The sequence below is a fragment of the Delphinus delphis genome, chromosome 4, assembly GCF_949987515.2.
Source record: "Delphinus delphis chromosome 4, mDelDel1.2, whole genome shotgun sequence".
In the NCBI taxonomy this organism is placed as follows: Eukaryota; Metazoa; Chordata; class Mammalia; order Artiodactyla; family Delphinidae; genus Delphinus; species Delphinus delphis.
Genome location: NC_082686.1, coordinates 14,246,197 through 14,270,105, shown reverse-complemented (window position 1 = coordinate 14,270,105; position 23,909 = coordinate 14,246,197). Strand labels below are relative to the sequence as shown.

The 23,909-nt window shown below is 34.9% G+C and overlaps 2 protein-coding genes across 2 annotated transcripts; both read right to left on the bottom strand.

The window, feature by feature from the left end:
- Positions 1–2,785: 2,785 nt before the first annotated feature.
- LOC132424301 (keratin-associated protein 19-8-like) lies at positions 2,786–13,417 on the bottom strand. The gene is made up of 3 exons (XM_069540624.1): positions 13,364–13,417; positions 8,120–8,288; positions 2,786–2,835 (listed from the first exon to the last, which is right to left on the bottom strand). The coding sequence occupies exons 1-3, from the start codon at positions 13,415–13,417 to the stop codon at positions 2,786–2,788; spliced, it is 273 nt and encodes a 90-aa protein (XP_069396725.1).
- Positions 13,418–21,345: 7,928 nt separating this feature from the next.
- LOC132423984 (keratin-associated protein 19-3-like) lies at positions 21,346–21,546 on the bottom strand. Its single transcript, XM_060009823.1, has one exon. It carries the CDS (start codon positions 21,544–21,546, stop codon positions 21,346–21,348), a length of 201 nt encoding a protein of 66 aa, XP_059865806.1.
- Positions 21,547–23,909: the final 2,363 nt, after the last annotated feature.

Below are 23,909 nucleotides of genomic sequence, written 5' to 3'. Positions count from 1 at the left end.
AGTTCCTCACCTCAGCCCAGAGAGGTAGTTACTAATACCCAAAGTTGATCCCATACCTGAATAAGCCCTAGGTAAGTGTGCCCATATCTTGAAACTTGAGATTCACAAAACATGTCTTATATGACTATAACCATATTGCTAAGCTTTTGCTGAGATCTATAAGTAATATTTGGATGACATATTTTTTGACAGATTTGTTCACTAAGCTGACCCTAGTATCTAAATAAAGCATAGCAACAGTTATTTTTTAAAGAATTATAAGACTTTAATATTAAAACAAGGAACATGCATATCATAACCTGAGCAATTCACTGGCTATTCTAGAAATATTTTAAGTTTGACATGAGTTCCAACAGGCTTTCTGGTTACAGACTAGCGTTTAATCCAGTATAAGGCTTTAAACTCCATACTACTCTAACCCTACTTTATTTCATTTTTATTCCTCATTTCAGAAAATCAGCCAATTGAAAATAAGAATCTTTTTATTTTTAATGAATAATTTACAAATATGAATAAATTACATAACATTAAGGATTTCACATTCTTCTTGAGTAACTCTGTCAGAGCATGCGACCATGATTAAGAGCTATTTTTTTAAATGTATAGACTAAATGTATAGCTATTTTTTTAAACATAAAGACTGTCTCTACTTTATATATGGAAAGAATATGGGATACAAATGAAAATCTTCAATAACAATAATGCTAAATGTGTTTTCAAAAAAGAAAACATGTGACAAAGGTATGCATATTTCATAAATGTCCATTAGTTGCAAAAGCAAGAAAAAACAGTTTGAAAAATATGGAACAAATCTGTATTTTTTTCCTCCACATGCATAAGAGAAAAAGTCATGTTGGAAATTTCTTTGGGGAGTTATTATTTTTCTGTCCAATCAGTGGATCAAAAGCAGATTTGGATTGTCACTATATTTTTTAAAGTTTTAACTCATGACCTAAGTTTCAGTTCATGGAGTGAAAAATGTTCTCACATTTTCCCTGGAAGTAAAGAAGTCTTTTGTTAAAAATTCAAAACATTTTTCTCTCACCTAAGACATAGATCAATGCAATCTTAGCACAGAATTATGATAATATTGATTATACTAAGAATGTCAGCAACAATAATAATATTGTTTGATTGTATTGATTATTTACTCCTTGTCAGCCCCATGGATACTGTCCCTAGAGTTATTAACCAAATGAAAGGAAAATAGAAATTTTGTCCTTCTGGGTCAAAGTACATAGTCTGATCCTTCAGTAGAGTAACTTGTCTTTATTTCTCCTGCTCAGCCCACTGTGAAGCTACATACAACTTTTAGGTAGCAATGACTAAAAGAAGAAGTCATGGGTTTTTTGTTTTGTTGTGTCTTGTTCTTACTTAGACTTGAGTTTTAACATTGCTCATTGTTTAGTTACATTCAACAGCAGATAGACTAGAAAATTATAAGTACAATCTCTATCTCAGAACAATAAAAATGTTAAAGAAGCACAGGTGTTAATCAAGGTAAAGGGACCAATCTTCAAAAATCAATTGTCATAATTTAGCTCTTCTTGTAACCATGAACAGAACATTTTAAATGGTGTATTTGACAACCTTCAAAGAGAAAATACATAAAGAGAGAGTCAACATAGTATAGTTGTCCTGGGACTCAGGACAACAGGGTTCAGACCCTAGTCTTACCACTAATTTTCAAGGGAAAATCATTTATTCTGAGATACCCTGCCTGCAAGATTATGAGGCAGCATTATAGAGTTCTAACATCCCTTTCAGTTTTTTAACTCTATGATTTAATTTTAGTCCTTTTTTAAAGTTATATTTGCCCAGTTTATACCAAATATTATTTGGTTTATATCATTACCTGAAGATATCATTCAGTTTTAGGAAAACTAGTTAGGAAATCTTGTATTTTACCTATTCTATTCCTTATTTTTTATGTTGCAATAAAATGATTGTTTTTGAAGAGATAATGTTTGACTGAAATTCATCTTTATATAAATTAAAAAAAATTATTGAATGGTAATTTTGGTCAGTTGAAGGTAAACAATGTTTTGCTCCTTGATGATATTTCCGTTCATTTATTGTTCTTACTGGATTACAAATACTTCAGTGTAGTAATGATGAGGAAGATGAAGGACAGTGTTCCCATAAAAGGATAAATGAGATGAGTTGCATGTCCAAGTTCACATTTTTATTATCCAATTTGTCAATGACTTTTAAGTAATTTAAGTCAGTCTTATCTTACATGCATAACAAACTAGATGAAAGCAGATTATGAATAAAGGAAGATAACATATAATTCAAAGATTCACAGAAAAGCAGAGCTTACATTCTCTAAAAATTTAGAAATATGGATTATAATATTTGTGAAATGCAAGTATGCTCTGACTACAGTTTTAATAATATGGATGGCTAGCAACTATAAATAGGTGTATCTAACATGACTTGTTTTTATAAAAAAAAAATTAAAGGAGATAATCCTTGTATTTATAATTGACAAATAGCAAAAATACATATAGGTATGTACACATAACTGAGTTAAATGAACCCCAAAGAGCTATATTTTCTATTTCAAATTAGGTCATTTATTGGTAGTCAACATACATCATCTGTTAGTGCCCAAGCTAACAGATGCCAGAAGACATAAAGCAGACATGCTTATAAATAATAAATTCTCTGAAATTCTTGTTTCTCTTGCTAAATAGGTTTAGGGTAATCTCAATTCATTGACTGAATAATGTTGTGTCAAATCCACTCATGGTAGCGGGTACTGGGTTACTAGGGCCATAGTTCAGTAGAAGCTAGAGAATCCATAACCTCCATAGCACAATGGACCACAATGGTAGCCAGATCTGAAGCTTCTATAACCAGAGCCATGTCCGTAGCCTCCGAAGCCACAACCATAGCCCAACCTGCAGAAGCTGCCACATCCACAGCCATAGCCATAGCCCAGACCACTGAAGCCTCCATAGCCACAGCCCAGGCCTCCATAGTAGTTGCGGTCAGGGGTGGTGAGTTTGGTTTGCTGTTCAAAGCAAGAACCTAAGTGTGAATATCAGCATGTGTAGAGGGATTCTTATATACCCTGGTCAGAACATGTGGTAAAACATGTGGCCATTCTTTTGTATCATTCCAGATTATTCACTTACTTGAGGCAAATTGTTCATCTGTTTGCTGACACAAGGAAAGGCACACACTCATTAAAATATTTGAGCTTGGTTAGCTGCCTGGTCAAAAGGCCCTTGAACTCATTACAGTCTTTTTTAATGAGAAAAAAAAATCTGTCTTCAAAGTCACAAAATAAAACTTCCCTGAATAGAATTCTTCATTACTAAGCATATTACATCATTCATATTTGATGGAGTTTTCTCATTAAATATTTTCTCATTTTCATAGCATTTTTTGGATTGTTGTGTATTAATTCCACCTAAATTTAAATACGCTGATCAAGATTAAAGTTTTTTGTTTTTTGTTTTTTTGCGGTACGCGGGCCTCTCACTGTTGTGGCCTCTCCTGTTGCGGAGCACAGGCTCTGGACGTGCAGGCACAGCGGCCATGGCTCACGGGCCCAGCCGCTCCGTGGCATGTGGGATCTTCCCGGACCGGGGCACGGACACATGTCCCCTGCATCGGCAGGCAAACTCTCAACCACTGCGCCACCAGGGAAGCCCAAGATTAAAGTTTTTAAATCTATAAAATTCTCCAAATAAATATCAAATTTATTTCCATTTGTATACACATATAAAATATATATACATATACATATATATCATATATATATACGCACACAAGACAAACTCACTTTCAAAACCAGTCTGAAAACCATTAAAAAATATTCCCTTTGCACAATTACCCACTTTTCCAGAATGGACAATACCCAAAATATGATCTAAAAATGCAGATGATCTTGGCTCTATGCTACACAGTTACCATTTTTCTTCTCTCCTCTATGCTTCTTTATAATCCATATATCATTCTCTTCTTAAACATCTCTTTAAATCTCATTCTACGTTCATTCCCAATACATGCTTGAACCAGCTAGGTCTTTTGTTCTTACCCACTTTTTCCAATCAATATTTTATCCCTCTACTCACATCTCTAATTTTACCATAATAATTTTGCTCTTAAATTTTTCTTTTCCAATTCTGTGTATACCAGACCCTTACTTTTTCTCAGGTAATCAGCAAATATTTTTTTCATAGTTACTTATTCATTAAGGTTTTAAATTTAAGATATATATATATATATATATATATATATATATATATATATATATATATATATGTTTGTATGCTCTTAAAATCATACAATATTTTTTAACAGGGCTTCTTAAAATCCTCTTGCCTTGAAATCTCCAAAAATGAATGTGCAGTGATGAAATGACTGAGACAGGAATCAGGTATATGAAGTAGTGGGCCAGTCTTCTGCTGTTTCTCAGTTTGCTCTGTGAAGATAGTAAACCCATTCCAAGTTTAAGCCCCACTAGATGTGCCCATATCTTGGACACACATATATATGTAACACATTTTCTTTATCCATTTATCCATCACTTTTCTCTTAGGTTGATTCTATACCTGGGCTATTGTAAATAATGCTGCAGTGAACATGGGAGTGCTGCTGCACAGCTTGTGGGATCTCAGTTCCCCGACTAAAGGTTGAAACCGGGCCCCAGCAGTGAAAGCCCAGAATCCTAACCACTAGCCCACCAGGGAACTCACCGCAAATATCTTTTAGAGTTAGTGTTTTTATAACATTTTTGATAATACATTTCCCTAACTGGATTTGTTTACTGTTTTTCCAAACAAAAAATATTTGTTGAATTAATGAAAAACTAAATTCTGCATGACACACAACTTGTAATCATTCTCTAAGTTGAATTATGGACTCAAATGGCTTTCAGGTTTTAAAGGAATATTTAACTCAAAGGAATAATTAATCCTACTGTTAAATTCTGTTTTTTCCTTTAGCAAACATTATTCCATCTTTATTTTTTATTCTGAAAAAGAAAATAGTTGGCAAAAACTATCTTTTTTCCTCAGTGAGTCATTTTGAAGTCAAATGATCACAAATAAATCTAACAAGTTTAAGAATTCCATGAATGATTAAGTAAATTTGCTAGATTGTCTGTGATGAGGGCTAATTTATGTTCTTATTTCCAATGAAAATAGCTATGCTCACATGAGATAAAATCCAATAGATTTTACAAATTTTTAAAAAATCTCAATAATGAAATATACCATGACTTATTTGTGTATTTTCAAAGAAAATAATATTATGTCAATATATAATTAAGAACAAAAAATTGTGAAACAATGCTGTGAAATATATGAGCCAAATATTTTTTATTGACTTTTTTCTGGGTTAAAAAATAAAACAATTATAATATCCTTTAGATACTAATTATCTTTGAAAACAGAAAAATGTTTATTTCTTTTGAGATTTTTTTGTGTTTTTTTGTTGTTGTTGTTAGTTCAGTGGACTCAAAGACTTGCACAATTCTTTGTTAATCTTTTTGGGAGCTTTCTACAAGAAGACAATCAGTTGATTGTGAAGCTCAGATCCTGTGTTGATGTGCTAAATGATGAAAATATATTCTTCCACTGGCCAAATTATAGCTTTTATTAGGAAGCTAAGGGCACTTCTACCACGAATTCAAAATGTGTTTCTTAGACATAATTAATTAAATCATAAAATAGGATGTAATAAAATATGATAATGCATTTCACAAGGAGTATCATGCACACTAGATTGTTTCCCAGTCTAATGACGTTGATGGCTATTTTTATTTTTAGACCTATAAGGCATGTCCATAGACTGTGGAACTATTACCTCATTAAGTGTGCAAAATGGAGCCACACAACTCTATCTCACCTGCTCTGTACACTGAGACTCTACAACACCCAGACTGAATTGATTGAAAGGATAAGTGATATCTTTCAAAACCAAATTTCTCTTTATGTAGGTTAAGTATGTACCTTTCAAATGAAGACTTTGATCTTGTATAAATATAGGTATACATGTATAAATATAATAGATATAGATATAGGTGAAATCTAGATAAAGCTAAAATTGAAATTGAGTTTTATTTTTTATATGTTCTATAAGAATAAAATGTTATAAAAATGGTAATTCTATCTAAGAAGGTGAATCCTCTTTCACATCCCCCATAAATTCAGCTAAGTTCATGGAAGCTGAGCAAAGCTTTCAAGATACTCCATTTGCTTGTATGAATGGGGAAAATACACTGAAGAAGGCAGCTGCATTCTGGCACCTAGATTCAGAAGATCTTGGCCTTGGTCCTGATGCTATCACTAGAGCTAATATATAATTCTATAGAAGCCAATTACTTTTCTGAGATTTTTTTAAGCTGAGAAATGTGGTACAAAGCACTGCTGACATTTAATGTTTGTTTATGATACTGCTATCTGACTGAATCAAATATATTTGACCAGTTTAAACAAAATATCCCCTCCTGGATACAGAGAATAGATTGGTGGCTGCCAGAGTGAGGGGGTTGGGAGTGGGCAAAATGAGTGAAGGAGGTCAAAAGCTGCAAACTTTTAGTTACAAACTAAGTAAATCACGGTGATATAATGTACAGCATAGTCATTATAGTTAATAATACTATATTGCATATTTGAAAGTTACTAAGAGAGCAATGTTAAAAGTTCTTATCACAGGAAAAGAAAATGAAACTGTGTGTGGTGATGGATGCTAACTAGAATTATTGTGGTGTATACAAATATTGTATACAAATATTGAATCATTTTGTTGTTTACCTGAAACTGGTAGAATGTTATATGTCAAGTATACCTCAATAAAAAAATCTTAATTTCATATTATTACCTGAATATATCATTTTATTTTAGGAAAAACTTGGTATTTGCTTACATATTTTTCTTATTTCACCAATGAAATGTCCCCTCCTCTCCATTTTTATAAGGGGAAATTCAGATTTAACTGAAATTCAGATTTATAGGAAAGCTCTTTGGATATAGCTGTGCTTGTTATCAGCTTAAGCTAAAAAATAAATTAGTTCACGATTATGTCTTGTTGTTTTTTTCCCTTCTTAGCTTGAAAAAATGGCCAATATAATGATGGTAGTAAAGAAGAATACCATGTCAAGTCATGAAGATTCAGTAAGAATATAGGAAAGCTAACAGAAAAGTCTTAGTTAAAACGTTTTCAGTTAAATGACCTCATATGAAAAACGTTACCCTAATTCATTATTTACTTATAGATCAGCTGCTTGATGAAAATATCAAAGAAAATAATGTGTAGAAGACTATGATACACAGGGTGGATTATACTAAATATAAAAAATTTGGAAAGGTGGTTTACTTTCATAGCCTAGTGATGGTTTGATCTATTACCATGTATTTGCATTTACAATAAAAAGCCAAATAGATTTTGAATAAATGGAAGGATTCATTATGCATTTGGACTGAATTGAGAAATGTGAGTTAAGTTAAATAAAACACATGTATTTGATAAATAAATATATAGATATGTTAAATCGGCATTGCTTTTTGTTGTTGACTTAAATCTGAATACTATCTAAACAAAAGCAAGAGATGTAAAAATATTAAATCACTAACAGTTTTGAAAAAATCTTTTCATATTAGTCTAGAATTAGTCTTTATATCAGTCTTTCTATCTGTATGGATATTTGTGAGGTATATGGAAAACAAAAATGATTCTAAGCCAAGGAGATACCATCCCTTACTGACAATTGAGTAGAATGGAACCATCATCACTTCCATATAATTGAGTTTCATGAACAAGACAAAAAATATATTTTGTTTTCAAATTTAATGTTTTACTGAAAGGTAAACAGATAATCCAGTTAGCTTTAAAAAAATATTAGAGGAGTCTAGGATTATGATGGAGGTATAGGAGTGTATTGAAAAATTGTCCAAAATTCTGAGAAGCTAGATACTTCTGTGCAGATAACTCCAGTATGATCTTTGTGGTCCAATTTTTGAGATCAGATTTGGAAAGCCCCATGTAATTTCAGATATAGGGCTCCTAGGGTAAGATTTCAGTGGAAGCTAGAAAATCCATATCTATCTTCCACAGAATGATGGGTAGTGATGGCAGCCATATCCAAAACTTCCATAACCGGAGCCATATCTATAGCCTCGGAAGCCACAGCCATAGCCCAGTCTGCAGAAGCTGCCACATCCACAACCGTAGCCATAGCCCAGACCACCAAAGCCTCCATAGCCATAGCCAAGGCCTCCGTAATAGTTGCTGTAATGGCTCTTGGTGTCAGGGGTGGTGAGTTTGGTTTGCTATTCAAAGCAAGAACCTGAGTATGAATGTCAGCATGTGTAGAAGGATGCTTATATACCCTGGTCAGAGCATGTGATAAATCATGTGTATACCCTCCTTTTATGTCATGTTTACATTATATATACTTGGAATAACTCATTAATTCTTTGTCCCCTGACACAAGGAGAAGGCCTCACACTCATTAAAATATTTGGGATCACTTTGTTACCTAGTTAGGGTGTCTCTTAAAAGTTATTGCATCACTTTATTAAATCATCACTTGGCACACTTTAAATATACACAATTATATTTGTCAATTATACCTCAAGAAAGCAGGTGAAAAAAGTTATTGAACCACTTTATAAGAAGGAATGCTGTATTTTCAAAGTCTAGACATATCAGACCCCAAATACTATTCTTCATAGCCAGGCATACCAATCAGGTTTGATTGTGTTGTGGTTTTCAATTAAATATTTCATCATCTCTGGTTTTCTTTAGATACTTCACTTAAGAAAATTAAACCAAAGAAATTGGTCAAAGTTCTGTAATCAATAATATCCTTTTAAAGCATATTTTCCTCTGTCCCAAAACTGAATTATTTATTTAGTTCAGAAATAAGAAAACAGAAACATTTGAGAGCTGGAAAGAACCAGTTTGACTGTTGTGAACACTAGTAAGGAACTTTAGAAAAATAAATCTACTTTTTATTTAGTTTTAGAACATTGACCATCATAACTGACATACTTTTTACTTTTCATGCTACCTTAAAAAATAAAGAAACATTATTGCTTTTTATGTTGATGAGCCAATAATGACATAATTATTCATTAAAATCCATAGTTTACTCTTCATTCTTTGTGTTGTACCCTTCTATGGGCTTTGACAACCATGGGATAAAATTGTTCAGAAACTGATGGCAAATCACAGTAATCAAAAATTTATTTCAAAAGTAGCTTTAAAAGCATATTAAAAGTTATCTTCTCAAATCCTGACCCTATTCTCTGGCATGTCATCTATCCAAGTTGCCTCCAAAGTGTACATATTCCTCCCTGTCTTTACATTCACCATTTCCTCCTGTTTATTCACCCATATATCTATCTTATACAATATCCTTTTTTTAATTAATAAATTTTATTTGAAGAATAGTTTTAAGTTTTCAGATTAATTGAGCAGGAAATACAGAATTCCTATATGCCACCCCCCATACACACACACACACACCAATATTAATATATTAATAATTAAAATCTGTAGTTTAGATTAGTGTTCACTCTGTGTTGTACTGTTCTGTGGGTTTTGACAAATGCATAATGTCATTAACCTCTATTACAGTACCATACAGAATAGTTTCACTGCCCTAAAAATCCCCTTTGCCCCCTCTATTCTTCCCTCCCTCCTTCCAAACTCCTGCAAATACTAATCTTCTGACTGTCTTCATAGTTTTTTCTTTTCCAGAATGTCATAGTGGAATCATGCAGTATTTTGCCTTTTCACATTGACTTCTTTCACTTAGCAATAAGCCTTTATGATTCCTCCTTATCCTTCTGTGGCTTGATAGCTCATTTCTTTTTATCCCTGAATAATATTCCATTGTCTGGATGTACCACAATTTATTTATCCATTCACCTCTTGAAGGATATCTTGATTACTTCCAAGCTTTGGCAAATAGGAATAAAACTTCTATAAACATCTCTGTTCAGGTTTTTGTGTGGACATAAATTTTCAAGCCATTTGAGTAAATACCAGGGAAAATGATTACCGAATCTTTTCCATAAGACCATTTTTAGCTTTGTGAAAAACTGCCAGACTGTCTTCCAAAGTTGCTGTAGCATTTTTCATTCCCATCAGCAATGAATGATAGTTTCTGTTGCTCCACAATCAAGTCAGCATTAACTGTTTTTAGTGCTTTAAATTTTAGCCATTCTAACATATACGTTACTATCTCTTTTTATATATCATCTAGCCTCTGTCCTCCAATTAGCCATTAGGCTATGGTGGCTAGGTAAAATTGTGATGTACATAAAATTTCTCTCTGGCACCCATCAATTTTCACTCAGTCTATAGTTACTTAGTTAATCTCTTCCTTTTCCTTCTTCTTGTATCTTTACTTTTATGAAAACTGTTTTCCCTTTTATTCCCTTTGCTTTTCCTGTGCTTTATTTATTTATTTTTTTGGTCCCCTTATTCTCAGGAAACATCATACTAGTCTCACTAAGATATTACATGTTTGTTAAGGTTTCTGATGTTAAAAAAAATAATACAAATCCAAGGGCTCTATCAAATTCAATAAGATACCATTAACATTGGAAATGTCTTCAGCATCTCCAAATTGTAGATGTTATGTTAAAAGATAAGGGGTGGAAAAAGACAATTGAGAACAAAAGTCCCTCAGCTGACTCTAAGAAGTTAGTCACTTATAGCTGAAGCTTATTCCAAACCTGGTTAAATTTATCTAGTTTTGCGTTTAACATTTGGCTCTAGTCCTTAAGTTTGTGTGAACTTTATATAACCTCAAATGTATTGTTCAGGTTCTTTTAGTCTTTTAAGTAATTTTCAAATGATGAATTCTCCCAACTGGATTTATTTACCTCTCTTAATAGCTACCATGTAATAAGAACACAACAAATATGTATTGAAAGGATGAATGAATTCTAAGGTCTTTAAAATTAAGCATCACGCTTCTGACAGGCATGGGTAACTCTGTGATGGCATCTAAACAATAAAGATTTAAAGGAGGAATAACCTCAAATGGCTTTCTGAATTTAGAGGAACATATAACCATCATTTTATTTGCACTGGGTTTTTTTTTAAAGCATAATAATGAATTATATATTATATATAAATTTCAGTGTAAAATTTGATGAATTCTTATAAATAGGCATACACTACTCATACTAAGCATGCCCTAATGCCTAAAGTGTCTCTATGCTCCTTTTTTTTTTTTTGTCCTCACTCTCTAGAGATAACCATCCTTCTAGATTTTGACAGCAGTTTTTTTAGATCTTATCAATAGTTTTCCAAAATGATTTTCAGGTTTACAGTCCCACCAACAATGTAAGAGAGCACCACTTGCTCTAAATCTTTGAGAACACTTGCTATTTTCAGACTATTTAATTTTGATCATTCTTGTGGGAAAGTAGTAGTAGCTGAGCATTGTTTTAATTTGGCTTTTACCTGATGAGTAATAGCACTAGGGACCATTATATACATTTATTGATCAGCTAGATAACCTTTTGGAAGTGGCTGTTCAATTATTTTGTTTATTTTTAATTGCATTTGTAATATTTTAGTATTGATTTGTAGAGTACTTGGGTAAAAGTATTTTGTCAAATCTGTTTTAAAAGTATTTTCTCTCTATATGTGGCTTATTTTTGCACTTTAAAGTGATGTCTATGTATGAACAGAATTTCTTAATAGAATGAGTCCAGTTTATTAATTTTTAAATTTTATGTTTAATGCTTTTTTGTCTTAAAAAACTCTTGGCTACCTCACCACTTATTTTTTAATTCCTTTGTCTTCTCTCTTCAGAACTTGTTCCATTTTTTATTGTTCATCCTACATTAAAAGACAGTTGTTAATTTCAATATTTCATTCCCATTAAGTCAACAGGAAGCCATAAAATCAGAAATAACTCAAACAGGTTTAATGATGTCACACGCTGACCATTTAATTCTGCCATATCTTCCCTCAGTTGTGGTGCTGATGATCCTGTGATGCATTTTCTCCGGACCAGTAACAGCTTTTCCTTAAAAGAAGATTTTGGAGCTCTTCTGTTAATTCCAACACAAATCAATATAATGTACCAGTAAGAGGTATAATAATAAAGCTGCATTATACTAAGAATGCTAAGCAGTTTCTCCAAATAGTTATACTGATTGTAGTTTTTCTTTAGCTACATAAAGTCTTTCTTTAGACTATGATTCTATTGTCCAGTTAGGGGGTAAAGTATTTTCGTATGAAATTATGTTTTATTCAGTCAAACTGAAGATTACCATCCTCCAATAGTGACACTGAAATATATCTACCCTGACCTATTTACTATGAAGCTACGATTCCTCTCCTGAGTTGAATAAAAGGATATGATCTGGCTGAGTAAATCCATTCATATGTGCAGTAAACAAGTCTAAGCTTTTCAAATGCATTATAATAATTTTTTAAAAGTAGAGTTGGCTTTAACACTATTTACTAGAACCTATTTTTACAAAGAAGCTCAATTAGGAATTGATAGTTTGGAGGAGGAGTTTCAAGATGGCGGAAGAGTAAGATGCGGAGATCACCTTCCTCCCCACAGATACACCAGAAATACATCTACATGTGGAACAACTCTTACAGAACACCTACTGAACACAGGCAGAAGACCTCAGACCTCCCAAAAGGCAAGAAACTCCCCACATACCTGGGTAGGGAAAAAGAAAAAAGAATAAACAGAGACAAAAGAATAGGGATGGGACCTGCACCTCGGGGAGGGAGCCATGAAGAAGGAAAGGTTTCCACACACTAGGAAGCCCCTTTGCGGGCGGAGACTGTGGGTGGCAGAGGGGGAAAGCTTCGGAGCCATGAAGGAGAACACAGCAACAGGGGTGCAGAGGGCAAAATGGAGAGATTTCTGCACAGAGGATGGGTACCGACCAACACCCACCAGCCCAAGAGGCTTCTCTGCTCACCTGCCGGGGCGGGAGGGGGCTGGGAGCTGAGGCTTGGGCTTCAGAGGTCGGATCCCAGGGAGAGGACTGGCAGTGTGAACACAGCCTGAAAGGGTTAGTGAGCCACAGCTAGCCGGCAGGGAGTCCAGGAAAAGGTCTGGAACTGCCGAAGAGGTAAGAGACGTTTACTTCCCTCTTTGTTTCCTGGTGCACGAGGAGAGGGGATTAAGAGCACTGCTTAAAGGAGCTCCAGATAAGGGCACGAGCCACGGCTAACAGCACGGACCACAGAGATGGGCATGAGACACTAAGGCTGCTGCTGCAGCCACCAAGAAGCCTGTGTGTGAGCACAGGTCACTGTCCACACCTCCCTTGCGGGGAGCCTGTGCAGCCCACCACTGCCAGTGTCCCAGAATCCAGGGACAACTTCCCCAGGAGAATGCACGGCACACCTCAGGCCGGTGCAACGTCACGCTGGCCTCTGCCGCCGCAGGCTCGCCTGGCATCAGTACCCCTCCCTCCCCCCGGCTTGAGTGAGCCAGAGCCCCCGAATCAGCTGCTCCTTTAACCCTGTCCTGTCTGAGCAAAGAATAGACACCCTCAGGCGACCTACATGCAGAGACGAGGAACAAATCCAAAGCTGAATCCCAGGAGCTGTGGGAACAAAGAAGAGAAAGGGAAACTCTCGCAGCAGCCTCAGGAGCAGAGGTTTAAATCTCCACAATCAACCTGATGTGCCCTGCATCTGTGGAATACCTGAATACACAACGAAACATCCCAAATTGAGGAGGTGGACTTTGGGGGCAATGATATATATTTTTTCTTCCTTTTACTCTTTTTGTGAGTGTGTATGTGTATGCTTCGTTGTGTGATTTTGTCTGTATAGCTTTGCTTTTAACATTTGTCCTAGGGTTCTGTCTGTCCGTTTTTTTTTTGTTTGTTTTTTATTACTTACAAAATATTTTTTCTTAAAAATTATTTTTTATTTTAATAACTTATTTTATTTTATCTTCTTCTTTCTTTCTTTTTTTCTCCATTTTTTTTGTTTGTTTTGTTTTGTTTTGTTTTTGTGTGTGTGTGGTACATGGGCCTCTCACTGTTGTGGCCTCTCCTGTTGCGGAGCACAGGCTCCGGACACACAGGCTCAGTGGCCATGGCTCATGGGCCCAGCCACTCCACAGCATGTGGGATCTTCCCAGACTGGGGCACGAACCTGTGTCCCCTCTATTGGCAGGCGGACTCTCAACCACTGCACCACCAGAGAAGCCCTTTTCCTCCCTTTTATTCTGAGTCATGTGGAAGACAGGCTCTTGGTGCTCCAGTCAGGCATCAGGGCTGTGCCACTGAGGTGGGAAAGCCAAGTTCAGGAAGCTGATCCACAAGAGACCTACCAGATCCACGTAATATCAAATGGCAAAACTCTCCTAGACATCTCCATCTCAACGACCTTGGAGTTGAGAGTTGGAGTTGCCAAGACCCAACTCCACTCAACAACCAGCAAGTTACAGTGCTGGGCACCATATGCCAAACAACTAGCAAGACAGGAACACAACCTCATCCATTAGCACAGAGGCTGCCTAAAATCACAATAAGGCCACAGACACCCCAAAACATACCACCAGATGTGGACCTGCCCACCAGAAAGACAAGATCCAACCTCATCCACCAGAACACAGGCACTAGTCCCCTCGACCAGGAAGCCTACACAACCCACTGAACCAACCTTAGCCACTAGGGACAGACACCAAAAATAATGGAAACTACGAACCTGTAGCCTGCGAAAAGGAGACCCCAAACACAGTAAGTTAAGCAAAATGAGAAGACAGAAAATCACATGGCAAATGAAGGAGGAAGGCAAAAACCCACCAGACCTAACAAATGAAGAAGAAATAGTCAGTCTACCTGAAAAAGAATTCAGAATAATGATAGTAAAGATGATCCAATATCTTGGAAATAGAATGCAGAAAATAGAAGAATAGTTTAACAAGGACCTAGAAGAACTAAAGAGCAAACAAACAGTGATGAACAACACATTAAATGAAATTTAAAATTCTCTAGAAGGAATCAATAGCAGAATAGCTGAGGCAGAAGAATGGAAAAGTGACCTGGAAGGTAAAATAGTGGAAATAACTACTGCAGAGCAGAATAAAGAATGAAAAGAATTGAGAACAGTCTCAGAGACCTCTGGGACAATATTAAACACACCAACATTTGAATTATAGGGGTCCCAGAAGAAGAAGAGAAAAAGAAAGGAACTGAGTAAATATTTGAAGAGATTATAGTTGAAAACTTCCCTAATATGGGAAAGGAAATAGATAATCAAGTCCAGGAATCACAGAGAGTCCCATACAGGATAAATCCAAGGAGAAACATGCCAAAACACATATTAATCACGGTATCAATAATTATATACAAAGAAAAAATATTAAAAGCAGCAAGGGAAAAATAACAAATAACACATAAAGAAATCTCCATAAGGTTAACAGCTGATCTTTCAGCAGAAACTCTGCAAGCCAGAAGGGACTGGCAGGACATATTTAAGGTGATGAAGGAGAAAAATCTACAACCAAGATTATTCTACCCAGCAAGATCTCGTTCAGATTTGATGGAGAAATTAAAAGCTTTACAGACATGCAAAAGCTAAGAGAATTCAGCACTGCCAAACCAGCTTTACAGCAAATGTTAAGGGAATTTCTCTAGGCAAGAAACACAAGAGAAGAAAAAGACCTACAATAATAAACTCAAAACAGTTAAGAAACTGGTAATAGGGATATACATATAGATAATTACCTTAAATGTAAATGGATAAAAGGCTCCAACCAAAAGACATAGACTGGCTGAGTGGATACAAAAACAAGACCCATATATATGCTGTCTACAAGAGACCCACTACAGACCTAGGGACACATACAGACTGAAAGTGAGGGGATGGAAAAAGATATTCCATGCAAATGGAAATCAAAAGAAAGCTGGAGTAGCAATTCTCATATCAGACAAAATAGACGTTAAAACAAAAACTATTACAAGAGTCAAAGAAGGACACTACATAATGATCAAGGGATCAATCCAAGAAGAAGATATAACAATTGTAAATATTTATGAAGCCAATATAGGAGCACCTCAATACATAAGGCAAATACTAACAGTCATAAAAGGGGAAATCGACAGTAACACAATCATTATAGGGGAGTTTAACACCCCACTTTTACCAATGGACAGATCATCCAAAATGAAAATAAATAAGGAAACACAAGCTTTAAATGATACATTAAACAAGATGGACTTAATTGATATTTATAGGACATGCCATCCAAAAACAACAGAATACACATTCCTCTCAAGTGCTCATGGAACATTCTCCAGGATAGGTCATATCTTGGGTCACAAATCAAGCCTTGGTAAATTTAAGAAAATTGAAATTGTATCAAGTATCATTTCTGGCTGCAATGTTATGAGACTAGATATCAATTACAGTAAAAAAAAAATATGTAAGAAATACAAACACATGGAGGCTAAACAACACACTACTTAATAACCAAGAGGTAACTGAAGAAATCAAAGAGGAAATCAAAAAATACTTAGAAAAAAATGGCAATGAAAACCAAATAACCCAAAACCTATGGGATGTGGCAAAAGCAGTTCTAAGAAGGAAGTTTACAGCAATACAATCCTACCTTAAGAAACAAGAAACATCTCAAATAAACAACCTAACCTTACACCTAAATCAATTAGAGAAAGAAGAGCAAAAGAACCCCAAAGTTAGCAGAACAAAAGAAATCATAAAGACCATATCAGAAATAAATGAAAAAGAAATGAAGGAAAGAATAGCAAAGATCAATAAAATCAAAAGCTGGTTCTTTAAGAAGATAAACAAAATTGATAAACAATTAGCCAGACTCATCAAGAAAAAAAGGGAGAAGACTCAATTCAATAGAATTAGAAATGAAAAAGGAGAAGTAACAACTGACACTGCAGAAATACAAAGGATCATGAGAGATTACTACAAGAAACTATGCCAATAAAATGGACAGACTGGAAGAAATGGATAAATTCTTAGAAATGCACAACGTTCTGAGACTAAACCAGGAAGAAATAGAAAATATGAACAGACCAATCACAAGCAAGGAAATTGAAACTGAGATTTAAAACCTTCCAACAAACAAAAGCCCAGAACCAGATGGCCTCACAGGCGAATTCCATCAAACATTTAGAGAAGAACTAACACCTATCCTACTCAAACTCCTCCAAACAATAGCAGAAGAAGAAACACTCTGAAACTCATTCTATGAGGCCACCATCACCCTGATACCAAAACCAGACAAAGATGTTACAAAGAAAGAAGACTACAGGCCAATATCACTGATGGACATAGATGCAAAAATCCTCAACAAAATACTAGCAAACAGAATCCAACAGCACATTAAAAGGATCATACGCTATGATCAAGTGGGTTTTATCCCAGGAATGCAAGGATTCTTCAATATAGGCAAATCAATATATTTGATACACCATATTAACAAATTGTAGGAGGAAAACCATATGATCATCTCAATAGATGCAGAGAAAGCATTCGACAAAATTCAACACTCATTTATGATAAAATTCCTCCAGAAAGTAGGCATAGAGGGAACTTTCCTCAACATAATAAAAGCCATATATGACAAACCCACAGCCAACATCATCCTCAGTGATGAAAAACTGAAACTATTTCCACTAAGGTCAGGAACAAGACAAGGTTGCCCACTCTCACCACTATTATTCAACATAGTTTTGGAAGTTTTAGCCACAGCAATCAGAGAAGAAAAAGAAATAAAAGGAAACCAAATTGGAAAAGAAGAAGTAAAGCTGTCCCTGTTTGCAGATGACATGATACTATACATAGAGAATCCTAAAAATGCTACCAGAAAACTACTAGAGCTAAATAGAGAATTTGGTAAAGTAGCAGGATACAAAATTAATGCCCAGAAATCTCTTGCATTACTATGCAATAATGATGAAAAATCTGAAAGTGAAATTAAGAAAACACTCAATTAACCATTGCAACAAAAAGAATAAAATATTTAGAAATAAAACCTACCTAAGGAGACAAAACACCTGTATGCAGAACATTATAAGATACTGATGAAATAAATTAAAGATGATACAAATAGATGGAGAGATATACCATGTTCTTGGTTTGGAAGAATCAACATTGTGAAAATGACTCTACTACCCAAAGCAATCTACAGATTCAATGCAATCCGTATAAAACTACCACTGGCATTTTTCACAGAATTAGAACAAAAATTTTTAAAATATGTATGGAAACACAAAAGACTCTGAATAGCCAAAGCAATATTGAGAAAGAAAAATGGAGCTGCAGGAATCAGGCTCCCTGACTTCAGACAATACTATAAAGCTACAGTAATCAAGACAGTATGGTACTGGCACAAAAACAGAAATTTAGATCAATGGAACAGGATAGAAAGCCCAGAGATAAACCCACATACATATGGCCACCTTATCTTTGATAAAGGAGGCAAGAATATACAATGGAGAAAAGACAGCCTCTTCAATAAGTGGTGCTGGGAAAGCTGGACAGCTACATGTAAAATAATGAAATTAGAGCACTCCCTAACACCATACACAAAAGTAAACTCAAAATGGATTAAAGACCTAAATGTAAGGCCAGACACCATCAAACTCTTGGAGGAAAACATAGGCAGAACACTCTATGACATAAATCACAACAAGATCCTTTTTGATCCACCTTGTAGAGAAATGGGAAAAAAATAAACAAATTAGACCTAATGAAACTTCAAAGCTTTTGCACAGCAAAGGAAACCATAAACAAGACCAAAAGACAACCCTCAGAATGGGAGAAAATATTTGCAAATGAAGCAATAGACAAAGGATTAATCTCCAAAATTTACAAGCAGCTCATGCAACTCAATAACAAAAAAGCAAACAACCCAATCCAAAAATGGACAGAAGACCTAAATAGACATTTCTCCAAAGAAGATATACAGACTGCCAACAAACACATGAAAGAATGCTCAACATCATTAATCATTAGAGAAATGCAAATCAAAACTACAGTGAGATATCATCTCACACCGGTCAGAATGGCCATCATCAAAAAATCTACAGACTATAAATGCTGGAGAGGGTGTGGAGAAAAGGGTACCCTCTTGCACTCTTGATGGGAATGTAAGCTGATAAAGCTACTATGGAGAACAGTATGGAGGTTCCTTAAAAAACTAAAATAGAAATATCATACGACCCAGCAATCCCACTACTGGGCATATACCCTGAGAAAAGCATAATTCAAAAAGAGCCATGTACCAGAATGTTCATTGCAGCTCTATTTACAATAGCCAGGACATGGAAGCTACCTAAGTGTCCATGGACAGATGAATGGATAAAGAAGATGTGGCATATATATACAGTGGAATATTAGTCAGCCATAAAAAGAATGAAATTGAGTTACTTGTAGTGAGGTTGTTGGACCTAGAGACTGTCATACAGAGTGAAGTAAGTCAGAAAGAGAAAAACAAATACTGTATGTTAATATATATATATATGGAATCTAAAAAAATAAAATAAAAAATGGTCATGAAGGACCTATTGGCAAGACGGGAATAAAGACGCAGATCTACTAGAGAGTGGATTTGAGGTTACGGAGAGGGGGAAGGGAGAGGGGGAAGTGTAAGCTGGGACAAAGTGAGAGAGTGTCAAGGACATATATACACTACCAAATGTAAAATAGATAGCTAGTGGGAAGCAGACGCATAGCACAGGGAGATAAGCTCCATGCTTTGTGACCACCTAGAGGGGTGGGATAAGGAGGGTGGGAGGGAGAGAGATGCAAGAGGGAAGAGGTATGGGGACATGTATATGTATAACTGATTCACTTTGTTGTAAAGCAGAAACTAACACACCATTGTAAAACAACTATATTCCAATAAAGATGTTTAAAAAAAAAAGAAATTGGTAGTTCAACATTCTGTGTCGGAATATTTGCAAATCAAAATAAATAGAGGTGGTCCACCAGCTGTGATAATTTATCTCTTCAAAGACACATGGCCAGAACTTTCAAGATGTTTTATTTGATAGCACTTAAAAGGGAAGTGCTCAAGGAATGGGATAGGAAGCATGGTGAAGCAGACTGTCTAGTATTCAGTAAAACTGGTTCTCGTCTTAGTCTGTCCTGCTCATGCCATTTTTGATCATTAGCAATTCATTTTAATTTTTGGAGGTACTTTCCCATCTAAGATTCTGTTTTGTTAAGTTTTACAGTACCCCAGCCAGCTTCACATTTCTGTCATTATATTATTGCCTTGGTTTTATTGAATTTAATAACTCAAACAAAAGATATTCACTTTTGTTTCACTACCTAAATATATAACATTTTTTTTGGCAAAATGCTGACATTTTGTTATGTGTTTTTCACAGTCAAATATTTATTTGAAGTACTAACAAGAAGTGACCCACTTTTTGAAGGTCAACATTTTAAGACACTTGCTAGAATGTATAAAGCTTCAGATCAGCCATAACCTCAATACAGATTAAAAAAAAAAGGACCTATATACACTACCAAATGTAAAATATGTCCTGATCAAATGTCATTCCCAAGGAATGACAGTGATTTTTAAGTTTCCCTGATGAAGTGCAAACTATTTCAATGTGCTGATAATACTGAGGAACAATGTCATGTCACACCATGGCAGACCATGAGGAAAACATGATAGAGATTCACAAAAAGAAGTTCATTTTTCAATGTATATTTAGAGAGAAGTTTTATTCTATCATCATGTTTTCTTATCACTGAAAGAGCTAAATAAATATCAATTTTGGACAAAACAGAAGGACACTTATTCTTCATGTTAGCTTCACTTTAAATATGAAAATATATAAAGTTGATATTTCAGTGCTGGTTTTAAATACCAATGTTATCTAAACAAAAGCATTGAATAAGATCTGGTTTAGCATTCAGAGAAAAAGATCTTTATTTCAACTGAGGGTTATGGTTTATGTGTATCTATCTAGCCATATGGGTGAGTGTAAGATCTCCTATTACCTTAGCTCTTCATGGAGTAGTTTATTTTTTCATTGTCAATTAGGTGCAATTACAAATAATCACATTGATATTGTGAGTTAAATAAAAAAATAACAGCCATGTATGCTGTCTTAACTTAGGAAAATTTATTGCAAAAGGATTAGATAAATCCCACAGTTAAGAAAGCATGAATAAGAGACAACAAGAAACATGAAGCAGACAATTATGAAATGATAAATATTCCTAAAATCTTAGACACTAAATACTTTTGATCTTGGCTTGGTCCTGGGTGATCTTGTTTGGTATAGTTATTTTAGTCAGACTTAGATAATTCTTTTATGGCCTCAAATATTGGGGTCCTGGGGTAGGATTTCAACAGAAGCTAGAAAATCCATATCATCCATAGAAGAATGGGTAGCGATGGCAGCCATATCCAAAGCTTCCATAACCAGAGTCATAGCCATAGCCTCTGAAGCCACAGACATAGCCCAGTCTGCAGAAGCTGCCACATCCACAACCATAGCCATACCCCAGTCCACCAAAGCCACTATAGCCATAGCTCAGGCTATGGCTATAGTATTTGCTGTAGTAGATCATGGTGTCAGGGGTGGTGAGGTTTGTTTTCTGTTCAAGACAAGATCCTGAGTGTGGATCTCAACATGTGTAGAGGGAAGCTTATATACCCTGGTTAGAGCATGTGATAAATCATGTGTCATTCTACATAGTACCTGTATAGCCTTCCTATGTGTCATTCTACATATTACCTGTAATGTTATAACTCATTAATCTGCTGTCTCCTGACACAGAGAGAGGTCCTCATTCTCATTAAATTATTTCAGGTTACTTAGCTTCTTATTTAAGATGTCCTTGAGCCTGTTGCTTTGATTTTATGGGAAGAAATGTCTGACTCTTCAAAATTTGTGCATTCCAAACTCTAAGCTGAATTGTTTATTACCAGGTATACTACACCATTTACATTTGATGACATTTCTTTTATAATTAAACATTTCCTCTGTTCTGTCATCTCCTGAATGAACAACTCCATCTCCAACTAAATTCACAGATATTTGTTCAATTTACAGACGTTAAATCTATATTTTTTAGAAAGCAAACTTATGGGGTGAGGACTGAAGAAAGTGCCTCTATTTAGAATATATGAAAACATTTTATTTTTTTTAAAAAAAGCCATATGTTGATTTTTAACATTTAACTCATAATAACCTTTATAATTTTTGGCTTTACACACCATCTTCAGAACCTTTTGTTTGCAAAACATGGAACAATTAATTTCAGAAATTGAGGGCACAAAATCCAGCTTTTTGCTGGCTTATCAGAGTAGCAGTTCAATTTTCATTTCAAATCCTAAGACCTTCCTCCATAATTGGTTCTATTCAAAGTCCTACTAAAATTGCAGATTGCATCTGCGTCTATGTTTTTGCACAAGCCAGCTTATTTCTCCCTTTCTTTACCCTTCTTCAGTTATCCATATATGATCTCTATTTTCATACTCACTTTAGCTCTCATTATTCTTCCCTTCCTCTCAATACTCACGAGGAACAACCAGGTAAATTTTTAAAGTTGACAATATTTCCCCCTACCCCAGTCTTCCACTTGCTATTCCAATAAATGTCTTTCTTTCTATCTCTTCTTTATATTTACCATAGTATCTTTCCGTTTGTTTATATGTGTGTCCTGTACCCATTCATCTTCAGGCGATTTCTTACCACTCACTACTAATCTGTTAATTGTTCATTAAGGTCTTGTCTTTTAAAACATACAACAAACTCCTAGGTCCTTCTGAATGTTAAAATAGTATCTTAATATTGAAAATATCTTCAAATTTTTGAAAATGAGAACACAATGTCAAAATAACACAGAACCAAGAAACAAGAAATATATGTGAGGACTTTCATCTTGGACTTCATGGAGTTCCTCTGCTAATTTCACTGAGTTAGTCAATGAGGTCCAAGGTTGACCCTACACTGGATTAATCTCCATGTAGCACCTGACTCTTGACTTGGGTCAGTAAAAAGTTATTTAATTTACACGGTCTTGAACATGTAGTTGAACTTTTGTAAGATATCCAGGTATTTTATCGAAGATTAATTTCTTCAAATGGATGTTTTCAATTCTAAACAACAGAGTAGGGAATTAAGAATTGTTTATAGAACTAATAAATAAAGTATAAGTAAATTACATTTACTATCATGGCTACCACAATCTGTGCAACTCTCTGACTGCACCTTAGCAAGCTACCTTTTGAAGCCACAACATGACTCAGTATGCCATAATCCATTTTCCATGTGTCTTTTATCCAAATACTGTTTCATGACTTCTCATTCTGAACTAGAAAGAGTTGATAAGCTCAATTTTCATTCTCAGTGAGTCCTTTTGAAGACATAGAATCACAACTAATTCAGACTGAGTTAAGGATATCACATTTTGCCCATATAACTCAGCCATATTGTGTGAGAGTGATTAATGGACAATCTTGTTTGTTTGGGATAAAAAGGATGCACCGTCCTGAGATAAAACACTAAACAAAACATAAATGGAAAACTTCAACAGTCAAATAGAAACCAAAATAGTTTCAAGGAATAAAATGTGAGAGTTTTGCCCAAAACCAATTTGATTCATGATCATTGGCAATAAAATATCAACACTAAAATATTATAGACTCTATGGAACAAATATTTGCCTTGTTTTTTTCCTAAGTGAAAAAAATGATCAAAATGAAAGTATTCATTGGAAAATGAGCGATATATATTTCTTTAGAGAAATATTGTTTTATGCTTCGTTGTTAGACCCTAAGTAGACTGAATGATGATCTTTTTTTTTTCCTTCATTTCACTTTTAGGAAGTTTCCTTTGAAATTTATGTTAAACAATTCTATGATAATGGATGGCAAAGAAGAAAATGTGTTTGCTTTTGGGGTAAGTAATGGTCTTTACTTATATGTA

Bases quoted from the DNA above. Each gene is read 5' to 3' on its own strand.
- LOC132424301 (XM_069540624.1), bottom strand. From the start codon at position 13,417: ATGCCAGGCGAGCCTGCGGCGGCAGAGGCCAGCGTGACGTTGCACCGG. The intron at 8,289-13,363 runs GTGTGCCGTGCA...TGCTTTGAATAG, and splicing joins TGACGTTGCACCGGCCTGAG to CAAACCAAACTCACCACCCC. The intron at 2,836-8,119 runs CCGGTTATGGAA...GATCTGGCTACC, and splicing joins CCGAGGCTATAGATATGGCT to ATTGTGGTCCATTGTGCTAT.
- LOC132423984 (XM_060009823.1), bottom strand. From the start codon at position 21,546: ATGATCTACTACAGCAAATACTATAGCCATAGCCTGAGCTATGGCTAT.